The following is a 27,850-nucleotide window of genomic DNA, read 5'->3' as shown; positions in this document are numbered from 1 at the left end:
TATAATGTGTGTGTGTTTTATTATGTATAAATCGATAATCCATGACCATTCAGTATATTTCATCAGGTGTAGCATCTATAAAACGCTCTAAAAACGAACTGATGTACATATAAGAACGGACTACATGAAACATGGCGGCCTTGGTTCTTGTGTTGCATCTATTTTCCTAATAATTAAGTTTTGGACGCAATATTAATTTATTGGCATTCCTCTATTATATTATAATTTACGAAATTTAGTTTTTAGCTAGTCAACGATGTTCATTTATATTTTAATTTTATTTGTTACATAATTTAGTTTACAACTTCAATTTGTTTAAGTTATTTATTATTTTTTTGAATTTGTATAGTCGCTATATCTTAATTTAATATTTTTTAAGTTAAGTATAAAAGGTAAGACCGCCTTTAATCAAAGTTGATTTTTTGTGTTGGTGGGCTAACCGTTTGGATAGAGCATATAGGTGAACACAATTATTATAATTATAATAATAATTATTATTATTATTATTATTATTTTGATAATCGGTTTATTTTCTCTACAAGTTAGTAATGAAAGCTTGAATTAATATGGGAACAAAATGAAAGAAGCTTAATCCCTACTCATGCTAAGTCAATTTAAGAAACAGAGTGTCTTTTCAATGTTTGACTATCAAATATTCTAATAACTATTATTTAAACTTTCCAATAATTAATTAATTATTTATTATTCTAATTTATTTATTTGGGTTAATTATATTACTATTCTACAAATACTTTTCATTCACATTTTGTTATTGTCTTTAGTTATAAAGTTGAAGTCATTGTCATGGACGATACAAATTCAGCTTCGATGATTGTATTTGGGAAAGAAGCTGAAAGGATGCTAGATATTCCTGTAGAAGTATTAATTCAAACAGTCCAAAACAGGGTACATTGATCAACCACTCATCCTTTTTTTTTTATCTAAAATATATATTTTTTTAGAGTAATCAATTAATTTTGTATTTTTATCATTTATTTATTTTTAATGCTATGAAGGGAGAAGAACTTGTGGAGTATCCTATGGAACTTGAGGGGTTAATTGATCGAAGAATGTTATTCAAAATTGCTATCAAGGGTGATAATGTTGCCAATGAAGATCATAAAACGTACAATGTCCAAAAAGTTTGCACAGATGATGCTATCATTGCTTCATTTTTTAAGCATTACGAAATGGATGCGGTATTGATAATTAACTTTAATATAATTCTTTCTTTTAATTTTAATACGTGGTTTTGAATGTGTATGTATCTTATAATATTGCAGAAACATGATAATGGTTCATCGTCGCTGAGTGTCAATTATGACAACGATGGGTGTATCTTCTCATCAAAGGTTGACAATTTATTTTTGATTAATTGTTCATATGTTGCACTGCACGTAAGAGATGTTTCACAAATACACAAATATTTTACGTAATTCTTTGCTAATTTATAGGACTCTGGAACGTGTTCTAATTTTAACGATGGCGTTGTGGATGGTGATATCACAACTAATGCTATTGTGGATGATGATGTCAACGCTATTACTCCAATGAAGCGATCCAACGATTGTATTTTGGATAGTATTCTCAATGATCCTACCGTCCAGCAATCATCCACCAAATTATTGAAAAAGATCAAACAAGAGAAAATGGAGTAATGTATTATTTAAATTTATTCGTCATTTTTTGTTATTCATTTCGATTTTCTTTGGTATTTCGTATTTAGAGACACAATATGTTTTTCTATTTTGAGACAATGTCCTTAATACTTTTGCATGAAGCTTATTTCAATAAAGTTACTTATGTTTTTTAATGCGGCAAACGTATTTATTCATTTATGCCAAAATGAATTATGCATATTAATAAAATTGTTTATATATTTGAACATTAATTGCGTTACAAAGATTATACATTGACATACGAAAGAGAGTACCCATATAGATAACATTGTTATTTTTACGTAAATATTTGTATTTATAAATATAATAATTTATATTATATTCTACGATCTACGTAATATATTTTATGAAACATTTACGTATGAATCAGATTAATCACCCATGTGTTAATATATTTTCAAATAAAATTGATAAATTAATACCGGTTAAAATACTTTTTATAATTACATGTATTAAATTAACAATAATAAATTATTATAACATGTTTAGTAACCAACTTATTCACACGTAAATGCCTCTTTCAATATGGAAATTAAATATTTTACATTCTACTAAAACCTATTAATATTTATGTTTTTTAATCTCGCGTTGTGTTTATGGTAATAGGATCCGATATTTTCAATAAAATATACATTATTTAAGGCAAATATATTAATCATCTATATAAGATTTTTAGTCTTTTTTCTATTAACTTTGACATTAATTATGAAATCCGTGGACTGTAATAATTAAATATTGATATGAATATAGTGTGTGTGTTTTCTAACTTTATTTTAAATACTCATATATTTTGAAATATTTTGATTATAGAAAGAGTATTAATTTATGCAATGTTAACTTAAATCAATTATATTTTTAAAATATCACTATATATCATTTATTCCTAGATTAAAGCTCATTTTAAAATTTGAATTTTTAATTTTTAATCTAATTTCCAAATTATGCGTATATTCCAAACTATATAATCTACCTAACCCAATGTTATTTTCAATAATCAAGCCACATTCTTCAAATTATTTTTTAATACCGTATGTTTACATTTTTTATGCAGATGTATGCACAATAGAATTTCAGAAACGAGGTCTACCGCATGCACATATTTTATTGTGGTTACATAATGACGACAAGCCCAAGAATCCAGAAGAAATTGACAGGATCATATGTGCTGAAATTCCTGACGAAGAAAACGACAGAAAGATGTACCAGTTGGTGGAGAAGTATATGATACATGGACCGTGCGGTCAGGCGAATTTGAAATCTCCATGTATGAAAGATAGAGTTTGCACGAAGCGATTTCCAAAGCCGTTTGTGCAGCGCACTGAATCAGATGCAGATGGGTTTACAGTGTATAGGAAAAGGGAAGATGGCAGAACAGTTACGAAGAAGAAGACTACTCTTGATAATGGGTTTGTGGTCCCCTACAATCGTATATTGTTGAGTAAATACCGAGCTCACATTAATATCGAGCTATACAACCAAAACAAGTCAATTAAATACCTGTTCAAATACGTAAACAAGGGGCATGAACGAGTCACAACGGCATTTTATGAGACACGCAATACAGATGGCGGTGCTGAGATTCGTGATGAGATAAAGATGTACTACGACTGCAGATATCTTTCGGCGTGTGAGGCAATGTGGAGGTTGTTTAACTTTGATATTCATTACAGAGACCCATCCGTAATTAAGCTAAGCTTTCATCTCCCCGATCATCAGCCAATTGTCTTCAATGAAAACCAGTCGTTACAAAGTGTGTTGGATAGGCCATCTGCCAAGCAAACTATGTTCCTGGCGTGGTTTGAGGCCAACAAGAACTATCCACATGCAAGGGACTTGAGGTACGGAGATTTTCCACAACAATTTGTGTATAAAGAGGATTCTCGAACTTGGGTGCCAAGGAAAAAAGGATTTTCTATCGGTAGGATTGCGAATGTTCCCCCTGGAAAGGGGGAAGACTATTACCTTAGGTTGTTACTTAACATTCAAAAGGGATGCACGTGCTACGAGGACATCAGAAAAGTTTTTGACATCGTCTACCCTACGTTCAGGGATGCATGTTATGTGTTGGGTTTGCTAGATGACGACAAAGAATACATAGATGCTTATATAAGAAGGCTATTTGCGGTTATGCTGCTTTCCAATAGCTTAAGTCGGCCCGAACATGTTTGGCAAAGTTGTTGGTTGGATTTGGCTGATGGTATTGCTTACAAACAACAACGTCTTCATAAAAATCCAGGTATGGCAATTTGTATGGCATTGTATTCAATTAGATTTTACGTATTAATCATTCTTTTAATATTGTCTCTGTACAATTTCAACTAGATGCACATAATTTATCCATTTTTTTATTGTTGAAGATTTACATATATCGGATGAAAGCTTGAAGAACTATACTCTCACCGAAATAGAAAAAATATTGCAAAGCAATGGTAAAAGCCTGCAAAATTACGCGCCTATGCCAGTTCCAATCGAATACTCATATGAGGACACATAAAACATATTGGTGTTAGATGAACTGGATTACGACCGGTTTGAAATGGGTAGAGAACTTCAACAGTGTCTTGCTTCCATTACAGATGAGCAAAGAAAGGTTTATGATGTATTCATGGATGCAGTAACCAATAACAGTGGTGGAATGTTCTTTCTATATGGCCATGGTGGAACGGGAAAGACGTTTCTATGGAAAACTCTTCCGGTTGCAGTTCGTTCGAATGGAGAGATTGTAATTAACGTTGCATCGAGTGGTATAGCATCGTTATTGCTCCCCGGTGGAAGAACAGCTCATTATCCATTCGGACTACCCATAAATGTACATGAGAGTTCCACCTGCAGCATATCGCAACAAAGTCCACAGGCAGAGTTGCTCATAAGGACAAAGCTTATTATATGGGACGAGGCTCCTATGATGCATAGATACTGTTTTGAAGCCCTTGACAAGACAAGGAAGTCAATATTACAGGCTGACAAACCCTTTGGTGGTAATGTGGTTGTTCTTGGAGGTGATTTTAGGCAGATTTTACCAGTTGTGCTCAAAGCATCAAGGCAGAACATAGTACATGCTACAATAAACTCCTCTCCGCTGTGGAATTTCTGTCGTGTCATGAAGTTGACTAAGAACATGAAATTGCAGTCATGTTCTTCTCCATCTAGTGTGGATGAGATAAAAGAATTTGGAGACTGGATACTGAATGTTGGTAATGAGGATGTTGGGGAAGACAATGATGGTGAAGCTTCGATAGAGATTCCAGATGACATGTTGATTGGTGATTCATAAGATCCATTCAGAGACCTACTCGAATTCGTTTACCCGGATTTGTTGAGTAACATGTACGATCGAGATTATTTTCAAGGGAGGGCAATTCTTGCACCAACTAATGAATGCGTCGAGTCTGTGAACGATCACTTAATGTCTCTCCTTCCAGGAGAGGAGAAGGTGTACCTGAGCTCAGATAGTATGTGTAGGGACGAGCACACAACGGAGGATAATGCAGAAATTTATTCGACTGAATTCCTCAACACAATAAGATGCTCCGGAGTTCCTTCTCATGCGTTGAGGATCAAGGTTGGTGCACCCGTTATGCTAATAAGAAACATCGATCAAGCTAGAGGATTGTGCAACGGTACCAGACTTCAAATTATTAGAACTGGAATTCACGTTCTGAGTTGCAAAATTCTTTCCGGAAAAAATATCGGTGACATGATGTTCATTCCTCGGATGACTTTAATACCATCTAACTCCGGACTGCCAATTAAATTTCAGAGAAGATAATTTCCGTTGATTGTTTCTTTTGCAATGACGATAAATAAAAGCCAAGGCCAAACTCTTTCGCATGTTGGTTTGTATCTTCCTAGGCCTGTCTTCAGCCATGGTCAACTATATGTTGCAGTGTCCAGAGTTAAGAGCAGAGGTGGCATTAAGATATTCATCAAGTCGGATTCGGGTGAACTCACCAATGTTACTAGAAATGTCGTGTACAAGGAAGTATTTCATCGAATTTGAAGGTAGAAAATATTTTCATATTTATCATTTATTCATGTAACATGTTTTTTATTTTATTTTTAAAGAACTTATTCTTTTGCAGGTGTTTCTTATCTATATATTTTCCCCGGTGCGATGTTATTTTCAGTCATTTCCCTATGGTGCTCGGTGCAATTCTTATTATCTTTACGATTTATTTTTGACGATATACTAATATTTAATAGTATTCTTATATTATAACTATGAAGAACATGACACTTATAACATATTTTTATTATCGTTGGTCGATTACGTTATGTACTTAGATTCAGTGACCGTAATAATTGTTATCTGCTTAAATTTATTTTTGAGACATGTATTTTCATTCAAAAATATGTCGCCCCGTGCATCGCACGGGTGAATACTAGTATTCTAATAACTATTATTTAAACTTTCCAATAATTAATTAATTATTTATTTATTACTCTCGTTATTTGTGAGAATTAATATTTGGTATTAATTTATGAATAAAAGTGGCAATTTGAAAAATAAATATTTATATTTATATGTATATAATAATATCAAGTACAACCAAATTGCAAGAACAGGACCCATCAGGGGCGGAATCAGGATTTTTTGGTAGGGGGCCGAAAAATTTAGAGAGTTAATAATAATATGGCGGGGGTTCAGGGGCAGCGCCCCGAAATTTTTTAGGGATATTTATAAAAAAAAAATCAACACAAATAAGGAATGAGTAATAGATATTGTTGTCAAAACAATATTCATAAACTTATGTAAAAAAATTGTAATATAGTATACATTTAGTTGAATACGTAAAAGTGTTTTAAAAAATAAAATCTTGAAATACATAGAAATTCGATACATTGAAAACTTTAAACATTGAGAAGAAAGAAAAAAAATACTTTCTTTTTTATGTTATATTATTTTTTTATCATAAGCTTTAATATAGATAAGGGATTGATATTGTGAAAAATATTTTATAGGATAAATTATAATAGAATGTTCAACTTAAAAGGTGGAAATAATAATTTATTTTTTAATGTCCATATATAAATATTTGTAAATAAAAAATTAATATACAATAGTAGATAATATACCAACCAATTACTAATTATTTGTGTATATATATCCATTCAATATCAATAAGCATTAGCATATTATATATATATATATATATATATATATATATATATATATATATATATATATATATATATATATATATATATAATAGTAGTAAAAAAAATAAAAAAATTCTGGGGGGCAACAGCCCCCTGCCCCATAGAAGCTCCGTCAATGGGACCCATCCCTTATTTAGTCAATATCTAGGTAAATACCAAGCAACACCCTCTTAGACAAACATAGCACATCATCCCCATCAAGCAACCGCGTCAATTTTAATTTAATTTCAACACTTCAAACCCTAATAAATTAAAACATACATCTATAACGTAAATTACAACCACCTCCTTGATGTGATGTCAAATTACGAAAAACCCCTTCATATTTAGGTAATCACAATCACCTCTTAGCTATAAATCTTCTTACACGTCTATCGCAATGTCTACCATTGCGATGTCAAATTTAGTGGAATCTTTTAGATTATATGAAATATTCTCAAATTTGTACCCGTTTTATCCCGTTCGAGCTCCTTATTTTGAAATAAGATGATCATAATATGTGTTTTTTGGCTTGTATATATCGGCTTGTAGTGCATCATAAACTGCATTTTTGCACAAAACGAATACAAATTAGAGAACATTCCACGAAATGTAAAAAAATATGTTGAATTTAATATCATCAGGTGGACACGTAAGATGATTCGTAATTGATGGATAGTTGTAGTTATTCAAACAATAGGCTTTTTTTTTATAATTTAATCATACTTTAGGGTGATTGTAATTTACCTTGTATCTATATATATAATAATAAAAAATAAAAAAAAATTCCCAAAAATCAAAATGAGCCACCACCGTGTTCCTTAATTCCTTTTACCTATTCTCTTATTCACACACACACAAACAACACACACACAAACAAACAATCAAACAACGCGTACATATTTGATATTTAATAATTTACATTAAATTGCATTATAGACCCTATAAATACACGATTCACCACCACTTTGAATTTATCTGAAACCCCCAAACACACTTTCTCTCACATCAATCAACAACAATGGCAGACACTCGACAAGCTCACCTGAACGGCGCCTACTACGGCCCCTCAATCCCGCCGCCGGCCAAGTCCTCCTACCGCCCCGGCCGCGGCGGCGGCGGATGCTGCTGCAACCCGTTCAGCTGCTGCTGCAGCTGCATCGCGAACTGCATCTGCACCTGCGTCTTCCAGATCATCTTCACCATCCTCATCATCGTCGGACTCGCCGTCCTCATCATCTGGCTCATTTTCCGGCCGAGCACCGTCAAATTCTACGCCGCCGACGCCACTCTGACCCAGTTCACCCTCGACAACAGCACGCTCCACTACAATCTGGCTCTGAACCTCACGATCCGAAACCCTAACAAGCGAATCGGAATCTACTACGACCAGATCGAAGCTAGGGCTTTTTACCACGGCCAGAGATTCTCCACCGTGCAGCTCCCCAATTTCTACCAGGGCCACAAGAACACCACTTCTCAGATCGCCGAATTCAAAGGCCAGCAAATCGTCCTCCTCGGAACCAAAGAGATGAAGGACTACAACGAAGAGAAAATCTCCGGCAGATACGAAATCGACGTGAAGCTGTATCTGAAGATCCGATTGAAGTTCAGGTTCGTGAAATCATGGAGGGTGAAGCCGAAGATTGACTGCGATTTGAAAATCCCGTTGACTTCCAACGGCACCGCGTCGGCGTCTGGGGTTTACGAACCCGAGAGGTGTGATTTCGATTGGCGCTGATCGCACTTATACACATTTTCCGATATATATATATTCTCCGATATACTGCTTTAATTCGATTTTTTCGTGTGCGTTGATTTACCTCTTATATATCATTTTGCTATTCTATACGATTATTCTTTTGTTTAGTCATGAAATTATACGATCGTCCTCCGATCATACATATTTCATTTTTCATACGTGTTCTTTGTGAATAAATAACGACTAGTTTTCATTCTGTTACTTCCATGATTTTTTTATCGGGTGTATTTAGAAATAGTTATTACACTAGGTGAATTTGAACCATAAATCTACACATAATTACACACTCATGTGTGTATACGTATACTTATTTGGTAGTTATTTGATCAAATATACGAATCAAATCCATTCAATCATATAGATAATCAGGAGTATTATAAAAAAACGGCTTTCTTCACGTTGCAGTGTAAATTAAAACATTGAATTGGCAGCACAAGTTGACAATAATATTAATAAGTGAGCATGTGGCAGGTCAGACGTCCCTATAAACTTGCTTTGAATAAAAAGGAATAAAATGAGATAATACAAAAAAATTGCTTACTTGAAAGATTATATATTAATATATTTACTGAATTGTCAAACTAAAATAAAAAAATAAAAAATGAAAGGTTTTATACTTCTTCAAAATATGTGCTATGATTTGGTCGTTTTTAATTTTTAATTTATTTTTTTATTTTGACAATATATTTGAAAAAGGGAATCAGGGAAAATTTCAAAATAAGGAATATATATTCTTTTTTAGAGGAAGGAAGGAATATACAATTGAGAAGCTTTTCACTCTTATGTTATATATAAGCTAGACAAATTAATGTATATGATTTTAATGTTCAATTTATAAGGTTTTTATGCATTGTGAGATTCTTTAATTCGACGGGAGATTGATATCCGGGTTTTGTTGTTTGTCTTATACTCTTATTTGCTTCGAAAATGTAGTAACTTTTAAATAGCTTTGGAGCTTCGTTTTTTTTTCCTTTTTAGTAATTAAAGAATCTGCAACCAGCCACATAGGTACACTAGGTAAACCTATTTTTTATTTTTTTTGTTTTATTTAGACTAAACAAATTGCTCAGTTTGGATTTGTATGAATGAAATTAAGATAGCTCTATCTTTAATTGTAAAATCCATGCAATTCGAGATCACTTATTTGGATTTTAAATTCCTATAATTTGCTACTAATGGGCCTAAACCCAAAATCACAACTACAAGCCCACGATTATAGCTACAAGTCCAAGAAGATTCCCAATTGATAAAATCGAATTTAATTATGGGTCCTAGACTCCTAGTCCATGACTAATATAATCTAATCTCAAATGTTAATATATCTTAATCATCATAATTAAAAGATAAACATTCTAATAAGTAATAACTCCAATTTGCTTTCAAAAATAGAAGGAAAGTTGGGGGCTGTCTAGGGTCCGAGAGGGTATGTACTTCTCGGACCCAAACGAATAAATCTGGTGCGTTGAAAATATTAAATAAAAAATTATAACCGCTGATTTGAAGTACGATCCAAGTATGACTCAGTACGAACCTAGGTATTTATTAATTTTAGAACGAACCCAGTAAAATTAGATCGTACACATATCGTACTTCATCGTACTCCATCGTACTTCAAGTAAAATTACAATATTACCATTACACAATTAAACTAGAGAATTAAAAAAATCTTTTTTTTTTGAGAATTAAAAAAATCAATAACATATTAAAACGTAAAAGCTTTTAATTATTTTCCTCAAAAGTCAAATCTCAGCCCTAATTACCAATTAACATTTTTTATCCAACACAATTCTTCGAGAAATTACTGGTGGCCAAGAGACTGGTTCATCGTTTGCCCTGACTCTCAATCTTCATCGTTTCGAGAAAATTCTTCGAGAAAATTACTGTAAGTGTTCATCCCCGACTCTCAATCTTCTCCGCCCCGACTCTCAATCTTCTCCGCCCCGACTCTCAATCTTCTCCGATGGCCAAGAGACTGCTTCGGATTGGTGGATGATAGATGGAATTATTGGGTTATTTAATGCGGCTCGGGATTCACAACCGATTGAAAAACGATATACATTTCGATTTTGTACTTTTTATTGTGAATCGTCTCTTCGAATCACTACCGGAGAAATCGAAGACTTCCGCAAAGGTATCACTGAAATTCTTGTTAAATATTTATTTCTTTTGTTTTCACAGTAAATTGCTTCCTTTGTAGATTAATGGAACTCTAAAATGGTAAAAATTAATGCAAAAAGATTCAGAGCTCTATATAGGTGGGTTTTTTTTTTTTTTTTGTTGATAAAAAGTGTGCTTTCAAAATTTTAGGCTTCTGGTTATTTTAGTTATTGTTGTTTGAATTGAAAGTCTGGAACTGGAATTCCGTATCTGTAGTTGATGTATGAATTTGGAATTTCGTAGACTTTGTTTACTTTTGAGGATTGGGACGATTTCTAAGCTAGGGATCTAGAGCTCGATTTATGGGGTATGATATTCTTATGACTAATGAATTGGAGTTCCTTTGAAACTCTAATTTGAACTACAATTTGATCCATTTCTGTTGTATATAGTATTAATGGAATATACTTTCATTCATTGTATACATTGTTTTCTCCATAGAAATATACTATTGACGGGCGTAAACCAGTTGATCATACACTGCCTAGGGGACAACAGAGTCTTGTAACATGGATATTATGCCATTTTCTCTCTCTCTCTCTCTCTCTCTCTCTCTCTCTCTCTCTATATATATATATATATATATATATATATATATATATATATATATATATATATATTGTAATTTGAACATGACTGATTGATTAATGGGCAAAATTGAATCAGGCAACACCAAAGTTAAGCGAAGACAAGGTAAAGCAGTGCGTGGATGGTAGACTGAATGGAGAATACCCTCCTAAGGCTGTTGCAAAGGTAATTATTGAGTGTGCTTTTGCGGTCCAAAACATTTAATAAACTGAATTTGTGTTCGGATAACTAATGGATTATTGATTGGTAAAAACAGGTGGCTGCAGTTGCTGGCATTGTGTGTGCAATATGAAGCTGATTTTAGGCCAAACATGAGCATTGTAGTAAAAGCTCGCCAGCCTCTCTTGAATACTCGATCTGGACCTCCTACTACTGAAACACCAAACTATTGAAACAATAAATTTGTTATCAGTGCTACAAGACGAAAGTGGCTGTTATTTATTATTATTATTATTATTATTATTATTATTATTATTATTATTATTATTATTATTATTATTATTATTATTATTATTATTATTATTATTATTATTATTATTATTATTATTATTATTATTATTATTATTATTATTATTATTATTATTATTATTATTATTATTATTATTATTATTATTATTATTATTATTATTATTATTATTATTATTATTATTATTATTATTATTATTATTTATCTTTTGATGGTATTGAGAGTTTTGAATGCCTACTAAATCTTGAGCTATTGATAAGTTTATCAAGACCTGTTTCAAGTGTAGGGGAACAAAGTACAAAAAACTATTGAATGTAGATTACAAATAGCATTCTTTTGTGGACCTGGTTGTTTCGTTGATTCTTGTAAAAGTACTTTGATTTGATTGTGAGGAATATTGGATGAAACATTGTATATTACTAGTTGTATATTTGTTACAGTGTTATTAATGTATAATCAGTGTCTTGTACGAGGTTGTCTTGGTATTAATGGATATTCATGAGAGTCGAGCATTCGGACAACTTGGGTCATAGTAGGTCTCTGTTGAAAGTTTGGGTCGACGCACCTTAGTGCTGTCAAAAGAGCTCTTTTAAGGCAGATGTGGATGGCCTCATCTCCATATTTGCGTACAACAATTGGTCACACCGTTTTGCTGCAACCATCATCTTTACCCACTCAACCAGATTTCCAGTATTGTCATCAACTGGACCCCGGGCGGTTATAGTTTCCAAAAGGACGACACCGAAGCTATAAACGTCAGTCTTCTCATTGAGGATGCCACTGCTTGCATATTCTGGAGCTACATATCCAAATGTTCCCATTACTCTTATTATAATATGACTCTCTCCAGCACCCATCAATTTCGCTAGTCCAAAATCAGATATCTTTGCATTGAAATCTCTGTCAACTAGTATGTTGCTTGTCTTTATATCTCTATGCACGACTTTCGGCTCTATTGCATCGTGCAGGTATGCAAGCCTACACATCATGACAACCGCCACTAATTTCATTCTACAGTAAGATCAAACATATATATACAGTTGATAAAATCAGATACTCACGCCTTGGCAGTTCCAAGCAGAATCTTCGTACGGCCTCCCATGTTAGGAACATTTGATCTCCTACATGGAGCCATTGCTCCAGATTTCCATTGTTTACATACTCATACACCAACACCCTGAATTTCATCTTATCCATCATCATCATCATCAAGTCCACCGACTGAACGGCCTTATATATATATATATATATATATATATATATATATATATATATATATATATATATATATATATATATATATATATATATATATATATATATATATATATATATATATATATATATATATGGAATCATTGAATGTGTTTTACATGCTCATTACCTGTGGGTGCCTTCAATACAATAGCCCAGAAGTCGAACCAAGTTTTTATGCCGCACATGACCAATAGCCTCTACTTCCACCATAAATTCCTTGTCTGCCTGACCTCTGCATTACATAAATAAAAACAGAGTTACAATAATGAAAAATAACTCAATTTAATTATCATCGTCAAGGTAGTTAGCTTACAAGTTATTTATGAGCCTTTTAACAGCCACAATTGTACCATTTACGAGTTGGCCACGATAAACAATTCCATAGGCGCCCTCTCCAATAACATTATCCTTTGAGAAGTTGTTTGTTGCACTTTGAAGATCCCTCAGAGTAAACCAATGTCCCCAATCAGGCTGCGACAGCTCAGCAAGACCTGGTAAAGGTGAAGCTGCTGAACTCGGATAAGGCTTATTGTTATTAAATGCCGCCGATGAAATACCCTTTTGAACATCTTTTTCGAGACAACCTGCTGATTGAATATCCTTGGAATCTACCAAAACTAATTCATCCCAATCTTTCTTTCCCTGCAACTCCACATCATTGAATATTGCCGTTAAGTTACTTCTAAGAAGATCTTAAATTTATTATTGACTATCAGATGTTACAATATAGTTTAACAAATTGAGTAAACTGCAAATACTACCCCTGTGTTATCTCGAAATAGCGAAAACCCCCCTGTGATAAATAAACTAGCAAAAACCCCCCTGTGAAATTTAGTCAAAGGCAGAATCCCCCCTAGCTGATTTTTTAGACTTGAAATGACAAAATTGTCCCTCAAAATGTATTTATATATATACATATTATATGTATATTTATTCTTTTTAATTTGTTTGTTTAGAAATTAAAAAAAAATAGTAAACAACTAAATTGATTATTTTTTAAATAAAATAATTAAAATATTTATAAAATATAAGAATTTATTAATTGCAAGACTCCAGGGGTATTTGTGTCTTTTTATATCAAGTCAACCCTCAAATAGTTCCATAGGGGGGTTTTTGCTATTTAAATAATTTCACAGGGGAGGTTTTTGCTAGTTTATTTATCACAGGGGGGTTTTTGCTATTTCGAGATTACACAGGGGTAGTTTTTGCAGTTTACTCTTAACAAATTCAACATTAATAGATCAAATCGTAGTTGCATATGTTATTGCATCTTCCATTTTGTTGCATATATTTTGTAACTACATCTGCATATATTGTATCTTCTATTTTGTAAAGAATAAGTTGATCGAGAGATTTCTTCATTTCCATTATTTGCAATCCTGAAAACTATTGATCATGAAGATTGGCCTAATGGAACTGTGAAACAATAAAAATATTTGTATATTTGCTATTCAAACATGTTTCTAACTTTTTCGAAATTGTAAAATGACCCATAAGTTGTCTGGCATGTTACTTCGAGTTTCTGACACGAAACATTTCCAAAACGCGAAAACGTTAAGAAGTTGAAGTTTTCGTGGTACATAGCCAAAATGTATTTATTTTTTTAAAATTTTTTTTTGGAAGAACTAAAAAATTAAAACAAAAAACCCCCTCACATTACATTTTTTTTCAAAAATTTTAGCAATTAGATGTTTTTGAGAAAAAATATTAATACCAAAATTTTCCACATAAAGTTGACCGAAAATGGTAAAATATATAGTGAAAAATGGCTCAAACAAACCCCTATATTTATTGGCTTAACATGGGTATTTTCGTTAGATTTTAGAAAAAATATAACAGTAGGGGGTTTTTGTATTTATGTATAGTACATGGGATATTTGATACAAAGTCCATAGTACAGGGGTGATTTTGTATTTAACCCTAATATAAAATATAGGGTAATGCTGATATTATAAAATGTAGTAAATTAATGGGAAGTATTGGAAATTAAAAATAATAAAATGTCATCACTCCTCTCCCACTTTCTTCTTTCTTCTTCACGCAGAGTTCCCCAACCCAAAGCCCTCTGCCCTCCTCGTCTTCCCTTATGCTTTCTTTCTTCACCTTCCTGCTGTGTGATATGACCCATCTTAATTTCTCACAGACAGACAAAGTCCACATCTTTTTTCGTTTTTCTCTTTACTTTCATTTTCATGTTCGTCGTATATTTTCTTCAATCACATATGACCCGAATCTGCCTATATCCTTTCAAGATGGATGGAATCAGCCGCAAAAAGCAAGTCTAGTTACGGTCTTATGGGTGTTTCTTGCTGATCGCGACGACGAAGAGAATACGAATTGGGAAAGTATAATGCTAATGGGTGGGCTTAGCTGGGCTTGGCTGGGCTGGAATACTGGGTATTGCTTATTTCAATTTGCGTATTAAGATTCCTACCCTAATACAAATCGTAAAATTTCCCTTTTGTCGTTCTAGGTTAAGAATTTCACGCGCTCATAAAATTTTCTTTTTTTTGTGTTCTAGGTCAACAATTATCACACGCTCCTCTCTCCAATCGTGTCAAGTCATTCATCCAGGACGTCATTGGTATTGCCTGCTTCATGTAAGTGATTATATTACTCAAACCCCTTTTCTATGTATCTGAAAAATTAATATTTATTGGAAACTAATATTCAGTTATAATTGTAAAGATTAATAGTATATGCGTTTAAAATTTAGTTTTATATAGAGTCATATTTGAATCGATGAAATTGAAATTGATGCCCAATATCAGACTAATGAATGTTCCTTTCCCTCTCAATGTATTGTTGAAAAAAATAGGTCCATATTTCTCTTGTTTCGGTCCACCGTTTTTTTTTGTTTTATATTTCTAGATTTTGCTGCTCGGCATTATAAGTGCAAAGTTTTAGGGACTGACAATCAGGACATTACCGGTCCACTTTTGCCTCTGGCCTTGTTCCAATAAGCTCATAGAAACTGTGTTGCTGTAACATGAAGAGGAATTTTAACACATTTTTGCCATTTATAAATTGGGACAAGAGGAGAAAAGTGTATGAACGAGGTCTTACATGTGGAATGATGATAAAGGATATTTTAACATATTTTATTCATATTTGTTTGTAGGGGTGGTGATAAAGGATCTGCAGAACTAAAGCGTTCACTGAGCTGGGAATTGGAATATGAAATGGAAACTCTTCAAAAGTTACAGAAGGTTGAGTTGCCATCGACATCAACACAGTCCAACAAGGTATCATGCTGTTTGATTTTGGATTATTTTTTAAGTTATTCAGTAAGTAATTGATATTATTTTTATTTACACCAAATGCATGTCTCCAAACTTACGAATGTCAAGAAAGCAAAAAGATTGAGTAACGTTGACAAGATTGTTAATAAATACGAGGATCGGCATCGCAAAGAATGTCACGATTTTGTTAATAAGGAGAAGGCATGTATCTTTTTTCTATGGCCATGTTAATCATAAATGAATTTATATGGTAATTCTTTTTACAAATGAATTTTGATATATAATTAAATATTAATTTGTGAACCTGTTTTTTTTAGGTTACAATGTTCGAACACCGAACTTCTCTCCGGAAGTTGATAGATGTCAATAAGAATCTTCACAGCTCTCAGATAAAAGTGATTGAACTAATGGGATTTGGTTCACTTACCAAAGTTCAGCTCGATCAGATAGATAAAGTTACATTGAAATGGTTTATAGAGAGATATGACCCAGAAAGTAGTTGCTTTAGTATTGAATCTCAGCGCTATGTTATCAGTGATGTAGATGTTAGAAATGCATTAGGGGTACCTGCAACAGGTCAAGATATTACACTAGACACTACAAGCACAGAGGGGCTGGAAAAGTATAGACATATTTTTAAAATCGTTGATGGACGAATAGACATAGTAGCTTTGTTGGAGAAACTTCAAAGTTGCACGAGTACTGATACAGAGTTTAAGTTAATGTATTTGGTGTTACTGTTTGGCACGGTTTTATTTCCGAGTTACAGTCAAAAATTCCCGGTACACTATTTGAATCTTTTGGTGGCCGTAGATAATATTGTAGACCTTAATTGGGCGGGTCTCATCCGAAATACTCTAAATGATGGAATCAGGAAGTGGAAGAATAAAGAAGGCACTTACATATCTGGATGTTTATTATTTTTCCAGGTATAAATTTTATCAATCATTTAAATTCAATATCTAATTTTGATAAAGCATTTTCACTGAATTTTTTTTTTGTCATTTATAGGTGTTCTATCTTGCAATTGTACGCCCACAAAATTCACCGTTTGTGCTCAATTTAACCACTGAAAGGCCTTTCTTGGCCTTTCTAACGAAGCAAAGGATCAATTTCTTAACTGCTGATGTGCAAAAAGATAGTAGATATTTGAGGGAGCAGGTACCTTATTCATTATGTTTGGTTTACCATTAATTATATGTTTTCAAATAAAGTTTGTATTCATTCATTTTCAAAAATTTCCTCAGGCAAACTTTTTCGGTTTTGATGACATGTCTATGTCTACGAATTCCATGGATAACACAACAACTAGGAGAGTAGTTCCTGATGTACTGATTGACGAACATGATGATAAGGTCATAGATTCAAATGGGATCCGTGATGATAAGGTAACTTATTCTTTATGTTTTGTTTATCATTAGTTATAGATTTCAAATAAATTTTGTATTCATTCATTTAAAAAAAAATTCTAGGCAAACTTTTTCGGTTTTGATGACATGTCCATGCCTACGAATTCCATGGATAAAACCACAGCGAGGAGAGTAGTTCATGATGTAAATGAAGATTCGCCAAGTGAGCAACGGAGGTCTGTGAACAAACAAGGTGGTGATTGTAGAGTGTCTGGGCTATTCAAAAGTAATGAGGTCAAGGATCCACATGTGCCAAAAGAGAATGTTCAGGAAGACTCATACATAAGAACTCAATTGTCAGTGTTAAGTGCAAGATTAAGTCGCATCGAAAAACAAAAAAATTATGTGTGCGAGGCGATCGGGAATCCACATGTGACACAACAAATCGAGAATGTGCGTGATGACTTACACACAAGAGAACAATTGTCATTGTTAAGTGCACGAGTAAGTAGCATTGAAAAACAAAAATATTGCGTACGTGATGACTTTGGCAGTAGAACTCAGTTTTCATTGTTAAGTGCACGAGTAAGTAGTAGCGAGAAACAAGTTGCCCAGTTAATGAGCACAATGGATGAGCTGGTGAACCGACATGTCAATGGAGACCGATTTGGATACCAAACAAGCATTCAAGAATCTTTTGACAAAATCGACAGTGTACTTCAAGAATTGCACAATTTGAAGTCCAAAATTCCATTAATAATCCGGAATACATTGCTTGGAATCAGTCAGAGCACGAGTAACACTCCTATTTCATCAAACATTAATGTCGCAGGTGACGACACCGATGATTCTATGTTGAGAAAAAAAAAAGAGAACTCTGTAATTGTCATCCCTGACAATGAACAACCTCTAACCCCGAAACGTGAGAGCGTGCCACCGAACCCCCTAACAACAACAGACGATGTCCTTCTTGAATACTTGTTTAATCCTAACTTGGATTCGAGGTAAATTAGGCACTTCTAATTATCTTATGTACATTTTAATTTATTTTTTAATTTTTTTTCTTATATAATGTACAGCACTTGGGTGGTAAACTTTGGAAGACTGGGATGTAGCAGAAGTACCTTGAAATGTTTGGAGCCTGGCAAGTTTTTAGTTGCAGATGTAAGCATATGCATAATTTCAATTTATAGTATTTTGATTATTTGTCAGCTAATTTTACATAAAATGTTGGAAATATAGGTGATAGCTAATGTTACATAAAATGTTGCAAATTTAGGTGGTAGCTAATTTTACATAAATTTTGAAAATATAGGTGATAGACTGTGTAGCGTATATGTGCACACGAAGTACAACAGAGGATCCGAGGTATCACGATCGATGGTGCTTCCCTACGATGTTTGCGGTATGATGCGATACCTATTCTAATTTTAATTCTAAAGTTTTGAGTTTTAGATAACTTTGTATATATTATTAATTACTAATACAAATAATTTTTTATTTGCAGCAAGTTATTTCGATGAAACACTATGCTGATGAGAAGATCATAAATATGCTTCATTATTGTAAAAGTCGAATAGAAGACTGTGCTCAAATATACTTACCAATACATGACGGTGATCGTCATTGGTACCTTGCTATTATTGACTTGGATTCGGGGACTGTCTCCATTTGTGATTCAGCCCCTGTCAGTGGGATGCGTGAATATAGAAAAAAGATAGTCAATAATGCGGTTGGAAAAATACATAAAAATCGAACATGTTATTTGAATAAATTTCGACCATTCTATTAATATTATTTTATAATTGCAGATCGTTCGAATGGAGAAGGTGCTTCAAAAATGGCAGCCAGAGAAGTACAAGATAAAAAATATAACGAATAAGTTCTATTATATGGATCCAGATTGGGTTCCTTTACAACCAAATGGGTATTTCTATTCATATTTATAAATGTGTTAAGATATTCTGTAATTTATTTATCACCATTAATCAGTATGCATAATGTAACAACAGGTTCGATTGTGGAGTATATGTGTGCATGATGATGATGTTTGAGATGGGGGCATTTGAGCTGTCAGAAGTAATTTTTTTAATTAGATAACTTCATAATTTAATTTCTACATATATGCTTAATTTTATTGTGGCCTAATGAATCTATTGCCTATTAGGAGCAATCTGATATCTTCCGACAACAAATTGCCATTAATCTATACAGAAGCAATTACAATATGTTCGCTTCGCCGAGATAGGAACTTTTATGCTTGATATAGACTCTTGATAATGGTAAGTATGATTTTAATGCATTTGTTATCTATGTATTGCATTTTGTATTGCATTGTAGTGGTTCTTTCGAGGTATATTTGTGGGGCTAATTCATTGTTATTTTGTGCTTTGATAGGTGTTATGGAGTTTTAGCTTTTCATCTTCGTGCATAGTTAATCTTGGAGCTCGTTTGTCTTGGGAGCAGTTACTCTTGTTAGCTTTTAGCATATTTTGTGGTCCTCCGTATTTTTCTTTCTCTTTCGTTTAATGATTAATTGCAGATGATTTTAGAGACTGATTTTTTTCTTTTTTTTTTATTGAATTTGGGTTTTGGTTTAGGATAAATTTGAATCCGACGGACTTTGGGGATATTGTATGTTTTGATTTTATTGATTAAATGATTTTTATAGTGATGGATTGTGGGTCTTAATGAGTTCTTACGGCCTGGAGAGTTATATTTTTATCTTTTTATTTTTGTAGTGATAGATTTTTTTCTGTTTCTGATAGCAATGTCATCAAGAACATTAAATAGGTGAGCTAAAAATTTGTTAGAAGCAGGTTCCATTATACTAAAAAAAATTGCCCCTTGCCCAAATCCATAAACTTTAATACTTGAAAGGCTGGAGTGTAATTAAATTTTTTTAGTCAAATTAATTTCCGAACGTAGAAAATCTTGATTAATTGGTAAATGTGTAATTTCTGAAATTGTATATTTAGTCAAAAATAAACTTGAAAGCTGGGACTAAATTTTAAAATTCCAAACTTTGAGAAACCTCAAATCAGATTTTAGCTTTATTCCAACTGGGATTTTAGCTTTGGGGAATTTTGGCAAAATTTGAAATATAAAGTGGAAGCTCAATGTGACGTGTTGAAGAATAATTTCTTGAAGTCGAAGGATTTGTCGGGGAGGAGAACCCCTTGGATTTTATTACAGTACAGGCACTTCTTAGGAAGGTAAACACGAAAGAAAACATTTTCCTTCTCGCCCGAATTACAAAAAAAAAAAATATTCATCTATAGACACAAAATCTTTAACAAAATATATGCCAAAACCGCCGGTAAAAACAAAAATCCAAGGATAATCATAATCAAAATTATTCTATGGTCACCATAACCATCCATCTATAGACACGATCCTATTGAATTCTGACTACAGTCATATTGAGTACTGCTAGTTTCCACTATATTTCTTGATTTCTTGGCACAAGCATTTGTACGTCGATCAATGTTGACGGGATTTCTAATACACGTGGTAGTTTTATGGCCAGGCTCCCTTGCAAAAAACACCATAAAAGAAATCATAAGTACTAATTGAAATATTTAATTAAATTTAAGTCAGAAATTTGTCTTTACAAAAAAGAATGAGCACGTACCGACAAAAACCACAATTCTGTTGCTTAGCACGTTTTGCACCTCGAGTCTTTATTCGTCCAGGATCATTCACATTACAACCTAAATGAGGGTCTCCAACATGTTCAGAAAATTTCTTCGAAGCATCAGCAACACCGTTTCCAACTGTATGAGCCCCAATGTCATTATGCTTTAAGCATTCCTTTGTTGCCTCGTCAGAAAATTTCCTTACCCGTTTTAAGGTTTCATTAAATCCCAACTCCGTCTGTGATGATGTGTATGACAAATTTAACAATTCTTTGTTTAATAGTGCAAATCGTGTCTGCTGTGCTCCGACTACGGGGATAGCCTCCGGATATTTATTTTTCAGTATCCTACCTGTGTCAATAAGCCAACGATGGTGTATGCTGTTATATGGAAATTCCGTAATCCGCATTAACTTGAAGGCTGCTATGATATGTCGGCATGGTACACCCTCAGACTCAAGCATCAGACAATCACACTTGAAATCGTGATTTAACTTGTCAATAATCACAGAATGTTGCGCACCATCAGGTTTGTCGTAATTTTCAAACAAGAATGCATATTGTTCTCTACCTATCTCACGTTTACTTTCCATTAAAAGGCCCTGCTCTGCTATAATCTCATCACGTATAACATGAAAGATTTTTTTCGTGCATATACTGGCTGCATGCTCCTCGAGCCTTTTAAGAGGACTTTCTCTAATTGCATGTTTCGTATTCTCTGAATCATCTTGTTCAGTAAGAAAATTACTCCTTAGATTCTGTAGCGTGCAATTGTAGTGCTTCACAAACTCAGTAATAGTCATCTTTTGATCGACGGCAAGCTTAATTAATGAGTTCATTGACTCAGCCCTTTGTGTTGTCCATGTCATTGCCATAAAATGTCCGCGAAAATATGCCTCGGCCCACTTTTCTTTCTTTTCAAATATATCCAAAACCCATTGTTTATCTGCTACCTCATGCATCTCAACTATATTTGCCCATCGTGCCTCAAACTCATCAACTGAGCATGATTTCTTCAACAATCTCAAAAAATCTGAACAAAAACCCGGCACTTTGATATTCTGCCGAACATTTCTTCCAAGATGCCAACCACATAACCGATGCTTCGTTTTAGGAAACTTTGAAAGAATAGCAGCTACCATAGATGAATCTTGATCTGTCAAAACAGACCTAGGAACTTTGCCGTTCATCGCTTCAAGAAGTGCTTCCAACAACCATTGATACGAATAAATTGTCTCATTCCTCAAGAAAGATGCTCCAAAAATGCATGTTGAACCATGATTGTTGACTCCAGAAAAAATAACGAGAGGATACAAGTATTTATTTGTCTTGTACGTGCTGTCAAAAATTAAAACATCCCCAAAAAGTCCATATTCAGCTCTTGAAGCTCCATCACACCAAAAAATCCTTGAAAGCGCACCTTCTTCATCCACCTCGTATTTGTAGAAAAAGTCGTCGTCTTTTACTTTCATACTCTCAAATAAGGCTAGTAATGTGTTGATATCGCCTCCTTGTATTCTTTCTTGTCGTACCTTGTTCAACCAATTATAGCCATCTTTCTTTGTAAAAGATATTTTGTCAGCGCCTCCGGCAAGTTGCTTCAACAAATCCATAACCAAACATGGCCTAAATCCGAAATCTGTCATCAAACTCAGCATGGATTTATCGGGCATTGAAATGTACCTGTACACAAAATTACCTAATAAATTTGAGTCCATAATTGCATGAGTTTGAGACAAAAAATTTATAACGAAAGGAATCAATTAAATTATGTACCTCTTCTTGAAACCTTGCAAATCATGATTATGTTGAGATTCAAAATCCGTCACAATATAATGTCCTGAAAAACGATCATGTGCTACACGTAAGCCAGCTTTGCAACCACATCTAGTAAGAGCTTTCGCCTCTCGTTTTCTATTATTATCATCCTTTGGCCGTCTGCGAAACCCCTCACGTGTACAAACCCACTCCCTATACTTTACAAGGTCCGCGGAGTTACGTTTCACACTTTGTTTTCGAATTCCAAAACCAGCTGAGTTGGCGTATGATGAGTAAAAATTTTCAGCATCATCAATACTCTCGAATATGAGTTGCCGGACCACATCTTCATTAATACTTTTCATATCAAAACCAACTGAATTGCCTCCCCCATCCAAACCATGATTGAGTGGATCTTCACAATTGCTACTGTGTCTGGAATAACTTTCATCATCGGATGAATCTGGGATTGCTTCCTCAATTCCAATATTGAAATCCATTGTGCCTATTTTATTTAAAAAAAAAATCTAAAAATCACATTGTAGATATTTATTTGAGCTTAGAAAATAAATTTTTTTTGAATAAATTCAAGTCGCTTAGAAAAGCATTTATAATACAAGATATGGATAAATAGATAAAATTTAATTATATATATATATATATATATGATGCGACTAAGTCACTAGATGCAACTAAGTCGAATGAGAAAATATCAAATAAATGAAATTGGTACCGATATAAATTGGTACCGACAACGGCTAAACACGGAAAATATGCTAAAACACATCAACTATCAAGATCAATTCCATGGTATAATATAAATATTCTAGAACATAAAACAACTCAAGTTTGTGAAAATAATGTCAATTCAACACAGAACTGTAATATAAAATATTTTATGGACAATATGATTATGACATATAATTCTAATTTCATTTACAATTACAAAGAGAGAAAATACAAAATCAAGGATGTTATAAAGCTCAAGGAATAAAATTACATGATGCAGTTCCATGGTACCTGCTTTCGTGTTATCTTGTTCAGTTTTTTTAAGATATGACTATAATCAGAATTAAGCAACTTTGGCAACTGTAATCTTTGTAATCACAATATGAAGGATCAGGCTATCGCCATCATAAATAGGTAAAGAGAAACCATACAATTTTAAACTTCAAATCTCACCTTTAAGCCACTGGACACTATTATAATCTTAACTTCTGAAAAAATATGTCAATAACAATAAAACATCTTTTAAAAGACATGTACATGCTGTAGACCCTGAAGACAATGATTATATACATAGCCCAACCTTGCAATTAAACTTGTATAACCCGCCACCGAACCCTCATTAATTAAACACCAGTACACCACGTAAGATTTATCAATCATTATTTGTTTATCTTACAAATCAACAGAGACCATATTGGATATATATGTTGTAACAACAAATTATAGAAGGCACCACTAATTCCAATAGTTGAAATATATAATTTATATTGGGGTTGATTAAAGTGGTTTGCTCTCAGTTGTGAAATTAATTATACTAAATCACAGTGATAGATCTGTAGTAGAATTTCTTTGTGCTTCCAACTATATATATATTTATTTGAAACTACTATCATTCTAAACATCAACAATTGTGGATGTCTGGTTTTCTGTACAATTCATGGAATGGAATCTCAATTGTCGACCTCTCATACTGACAAAAACCGACAAACTAGAACACCGAGTATGGTGTGAACTGTAATTAATCATTAACACGCAATCCTTCAATAAGCCCAACTCCAAATAGATTGTTACGAAAAATCAATCAAACACGTAGTTCTAAGTAAATTAATTGAAGAAATTAATTGATAAACCGATAAACAACCGTCTAAATCTTTGATAACCCCAGAAACATTGTCAAATTTGTTTTCCTGTACACAATAACTCCATGAAACACAATTATATATGGATTTATCCAATTCATGAATTAGAATACACACAAAAATTAAAACCCTACACCTTAACTTTCTTGTTTTCCTTAATTCGTAGAGAAGAGAAGAAAGATTATACCTCGACTATATCCCTGCAGGAAAAGAACGATTGATGAAGATGATTTTTATTTTTATTGATGATGATGGCGACGAGATTTGTTTTTTTCTCTTTTTTTAGACGATGAATAAACAAAGAAAACAAAAAAAAGGATTGAAGAGATTAGGGTTTAATGAGAATAATTAGATCGTAATAATTATATTGTAATAAGCTTTTAAATTATTGATTTTCTAATTATATTTTTTATTTTATATAAAAAGGGTTTTTATGTAATTTTATCTGTAATTCAGGGTTCGTACATTTTTTTACTGGGTACGTACTAATCCTACGTGGCGCATTCTTATTGGTTTCGTACGGTCCGAGTAGTACGGACCCTCTCGGACCGTAGACAGCCCCAGGAAAGTTTTCCCTATAAATACACAAATGGTTTTTTTTAATTTTTATTATTCTATTGTACAAATAGAGGAGTTAGAAACCTATTTAATCTGAACCCCACACAAAAATATCTGCTACGCCCAAACCCTCAACCGCTCCCCCAAAAGTTTTCTCCACCAATGGGAGAAACTCGACAACAACCGCATCTGAACGGCGCCTACTACGGCCCCTCCATCCCGCCGCCGTCCAAGACCTACCACCGCCCCGGCCGCGACGGCGGCGGCGGATGCTGCTGCAACCCCTTCAGCTGCTGCTGCAGCTGCATCATGAACTGCATCTGCACCTGCATCTGCCAGATCGTCTTCACCATCCTCATCATCGCCGGACTCGCCGTCCTCGTAATCTGGTTCATTTTCCGACCGAACACCGTCAAATTCTACGCCGACGACGCCTCCCTCATCGAATTCACCATCAACAGCAACAACACGCTCCGCTACAATCTGGCGCTGAACCTCACCATCCGAAACCCTAACAAGCGGATCGGAATCTACTACGACCAAATCGAAGCTAGGGCTTTCTACCAGGGGCAGAGATTCTCCACCGTGCAGCTCCCCAATTTCTACCAGGGCCACAAGAACACCAGCTCTCAGAGAGCCGAATTCAAAGGCCAGAATCTGGTTCTGCTCGGAGCCAAAGAGATGTCGAAATACAACGACGATAAAAGCTCCGGCACCTACAGCATCGACGTGAAGCTCTACCTGCGGATCCGATTGAAGTTTGTGTTCCTGAAATCAAGCAAAGTGAAGCCGAAGATCGACTGCGATTTGAGAATTCCGCTGAGTTCAAACGCCACGGCGGCGCCGGCGGCTTTTCAATCTCAGAGGTGCGATTTCGATTGGCGCTGATATATATATATAATTGCACTTTTATATAATAATTTTCCGATGCTTCGAATTTTTTTGCTATTTCAATTATTCTTTTGTTTATCAGTCGGCTGATACAGATCTTAATCTCCTTTCGACTGCTTAATTTCAATTTAATTTTTATTCATATTTTATGTGAGTAAATAACGAGTTTATATAATATTTTATGATTTTCCATGGTTTTTTTATTCGATTTAATTGGAAAAAATTTAGTAGAGATAATAGATAAAGTAAAGTGGCCGTTGGAGAAGAGGTCAAAACTTGAGAAAGTATTATCCAAACGGCATTTTGTTAAAAAAAAAAGTGGGACCCATGGAGTAATTGGTAGCAGGAGCTTTACGTTACAGTATAAAATATAAATGTATAATTCAAATTTTGAATATGTTTTTTCCTTTTTCTTTTTAGTTGTATCTGAAGCAAATTTTATTAAATAACAGTAGTAATTGAGCAATGTGGCAGGTGAAACGACAGCGTCGCAATATTATATACTTTATAACTAATAGAGATAATATACGTTTATTTGATTTTTATTAAAAAAATATATTCAAGAAGGGGATCTGGAAAAATTAATTATGAAATACTTGGTGACTGTTTTCTTTATAATTTTGGTATCAAATGTATGTTTGGATGAAAATGGAAATACTTGAAATTTATTTATGTATTAATAAGTTAGACAAATGTATTTGATTATGATATCTGTAATGATTATAATTTAATGTTGGATTGATTTCTGGGTTTTATTTTTCTGTCTTTTATGTTTGGAAAGTGTGATACATTCTAAAATAAATTGCCAAGGTGGCTCTCTCTCTCTCTCTCTCTCTTAAACTGTAATTGAAGAAAATTTTAAAATTTGATTACAATCTAAAAGAATTAGACAAATCTAAAATAAATTGAAGAATCTTGAAAAGTAATAAGAAAAAAAGAATATCAACTTATTTTATCGGAAATGTTAATTGCATGACGACTTTTAGTAAAAGATATATTCTATCAATTGTTCAACCGTTTCGACCCATTCATCATCCTTCCAACAGCAACTCTAAATAATAAAAAAAAAAAAACCTCGACTATACTCTACCATTTGCACTTATTACGTTACGTCTAGTGTTGTTGAAATTCGAATTTTAACTATTTTACTGGATTGAAGTAAAATTTGGTCGTATAAATTGTGTCATTCTGAACCGTATTATGCTCTAAATAAGATAACTTTATTCGTTGATGATTAATGTTACGATAAAATAATATAATCAAAACAGACCAAAAAAATGTTTGAAAAATAAGATGGGGATGTTAGGTTTTGACTTTTTAAATCAAGTATCAAAGTCGTTATGCATTTATCGGGTCTCTTCTCTTTTATAATATGGAAAAAGTACGATTTCCGATCATTAAGTTTGCCTCAATTTCACATTTGATCACTCATGTTCACAATAAACATATTTGGTCCATAATGTTTCAGAAATTCAACATTTTTAGTAATTTCTGTTAGT

At 33.4% G+C, this 27,850-nt stretch overlaps 6 protein-coding genes and 2 pseudogenes across 6 annotated transcripts; 6 read left to right on the top strand and 2 right to left on the bottom strand.

The window, feature by feature from the left end:
* Window positions 1–41: 41 nt before the first annotated feature.
* On the top strand, window positions 42–4,953 carry LOC105949891 (uncharacterized). Its single transcript, XM_088823954.1, has 7 exons — window positions 42–103; window positions 783–906; window positions 1,017–1,199; window positions 1,284–1,352; window positions 1,455–1,569; window positions 2,731–3,915; window positions 4,190–4,953. The coding sequence occupies exons 1-7, from the start codon at window positions 42–44 to the stop codon at window positions 4,951–4,953; spliced, it is 2,502 nt and encodes an 833-aa protein (XP_088680080.1).
* Window positions 4,899–5,793, top strand: LOC105949890 (uncharacterized; annotated as a pseudogene).
* A 1,816-nt stretch (window positions 5,794–7,609) lies between these two features.
* Window positions 7,610–8,781, top strand: NHL3 (NDR1/HIN1-like 3). The gene has a single exon (XM_012973353.2). It carries the CDS (start codon window positions 7,840–7,842, stop codon window positions 8,557–8,559), a length of 720 nt encoding a protein of 239 aa, XP_012828807.1. The 5' UTR covers window positions 7,610–7,839; the 3' UTR covers window positions 8,560–8,781.
* Window positions 8,782–11,958: 3,177 nt separating this feature from the next.
* LOC105975945 (putative receptor-like protein kinase At5g18500) lies at window positions 11,959–15,208 on the bottom strand (annotated as a pseudogene).
* Window positions 15,209–15,302: 94 nt separating this feature from the next.
* On the top strand, window positions 15,303–18,006 carry LOC148767319 (uncharacterized). Its single transcript, XM_088823850.1, has 9 exons — window positions 15,303–15,445; window positions 15,570–15,648; window positions 16,170–16,293; window positions 16,399–16,491; window positions 16,608–17,219; window positions 17,302–17,451; window positions 17,538–17,678; window positions 17,763–17,933; window positions 18,001–18,006. Coding segments are annotated over exons 2-9 (1,299 nt in total). The 5' UTR covers window positions 15,303–15,445; window positions 15,570–15,646.
* Window positions 17,810–20,313, top strand: LOC148767318 (ubiquitin-like-specific protease 1). Its single transcript, XM_088823633.1, has 8 exons — window positions 17,810–18,643; window positions 18,719–18,803; window positions 18,955–19,044; window positions 19,147–19,371; window positions 19,451–19,566; window positions 19,652–19,718; window positions 19,807–19,921; window positions 20,037–20,313. Exons 1-7 carry the CDS (start codon window positions 18,258–18,260, stop codon window positions 19,885–19,887), a joined length of 1,050 nt encoding a protein of 349 aa, XP_088679759.1. The 5' UTR covers window positions 17,810–18,257; the 3' UTR covers window positions 19,888–19,921; window positions 20,037–20,313.
* Window positions 20,314–20,921: 608 nt separating this feature from the next.
* Window positions 20,922–23,555, bottom strand: LOC148767317 (protein FAR1-RELATED SEQUENCE 5-like). The gene is made up of 3 exons (XM_088823632.1): window positions 23,053–23,555; window positions 21,274–22,959; window positions 20,922–21,173 (listed from the first exon to the last, which is right to left on the bottom strand). The coding sequence occupies exons 1-3, from the start codon at window positions 23,532–23,534 to the stop codon at window positions 21,023–21,025; spliced, it is 2,319 nt and encodes a 772-aa protein (XP_088679758.1). The 5' UTR covers window positions 23,535–23,555; the 3' UTR covers window positions 20,922–21,022.
* A 1,945-nt stretch (window positions 23,556–25,500) lies between these two features.
* On the top strand, window positions 25,501–26,543 carry LOC105950018 (NDR1/HIN1-like protein 3). The gene has a single exon (XM_012973340.2). It carries the CDS (start codon window positions 25,623–25,625, stop codon window positions 26,346–26,348), a length of 726 nt encoding a protein of 241 aa, XP_012828794.2. The 5' UTR covers window positions 25,501–25,622; the 3' UTR covers window positions 26,349–26,543.
* The last annotated feature ends 1,307 nt before the right edge of the window (window positions 26,544–27,850 follow it).

The sequence above is a fragment of the Erythranthe guttata genome, chromosome 10 (assembly GCF_056151865.1).
Source record: "Erythranthe guttata isolate IM_541 chromosome 10, IM_541, whole genome shotgun sequence".
Taxonomy (NCBI): Eukaryota; Viridiplantae; Streptophyta; class Magnoliopsida; order Lamiales; family Phrymaceae; genus Erythranthe; species Erythranthe guttata.
This window is presented reverse-complemented; position numbering and strand designations above follow the sequence as displayed.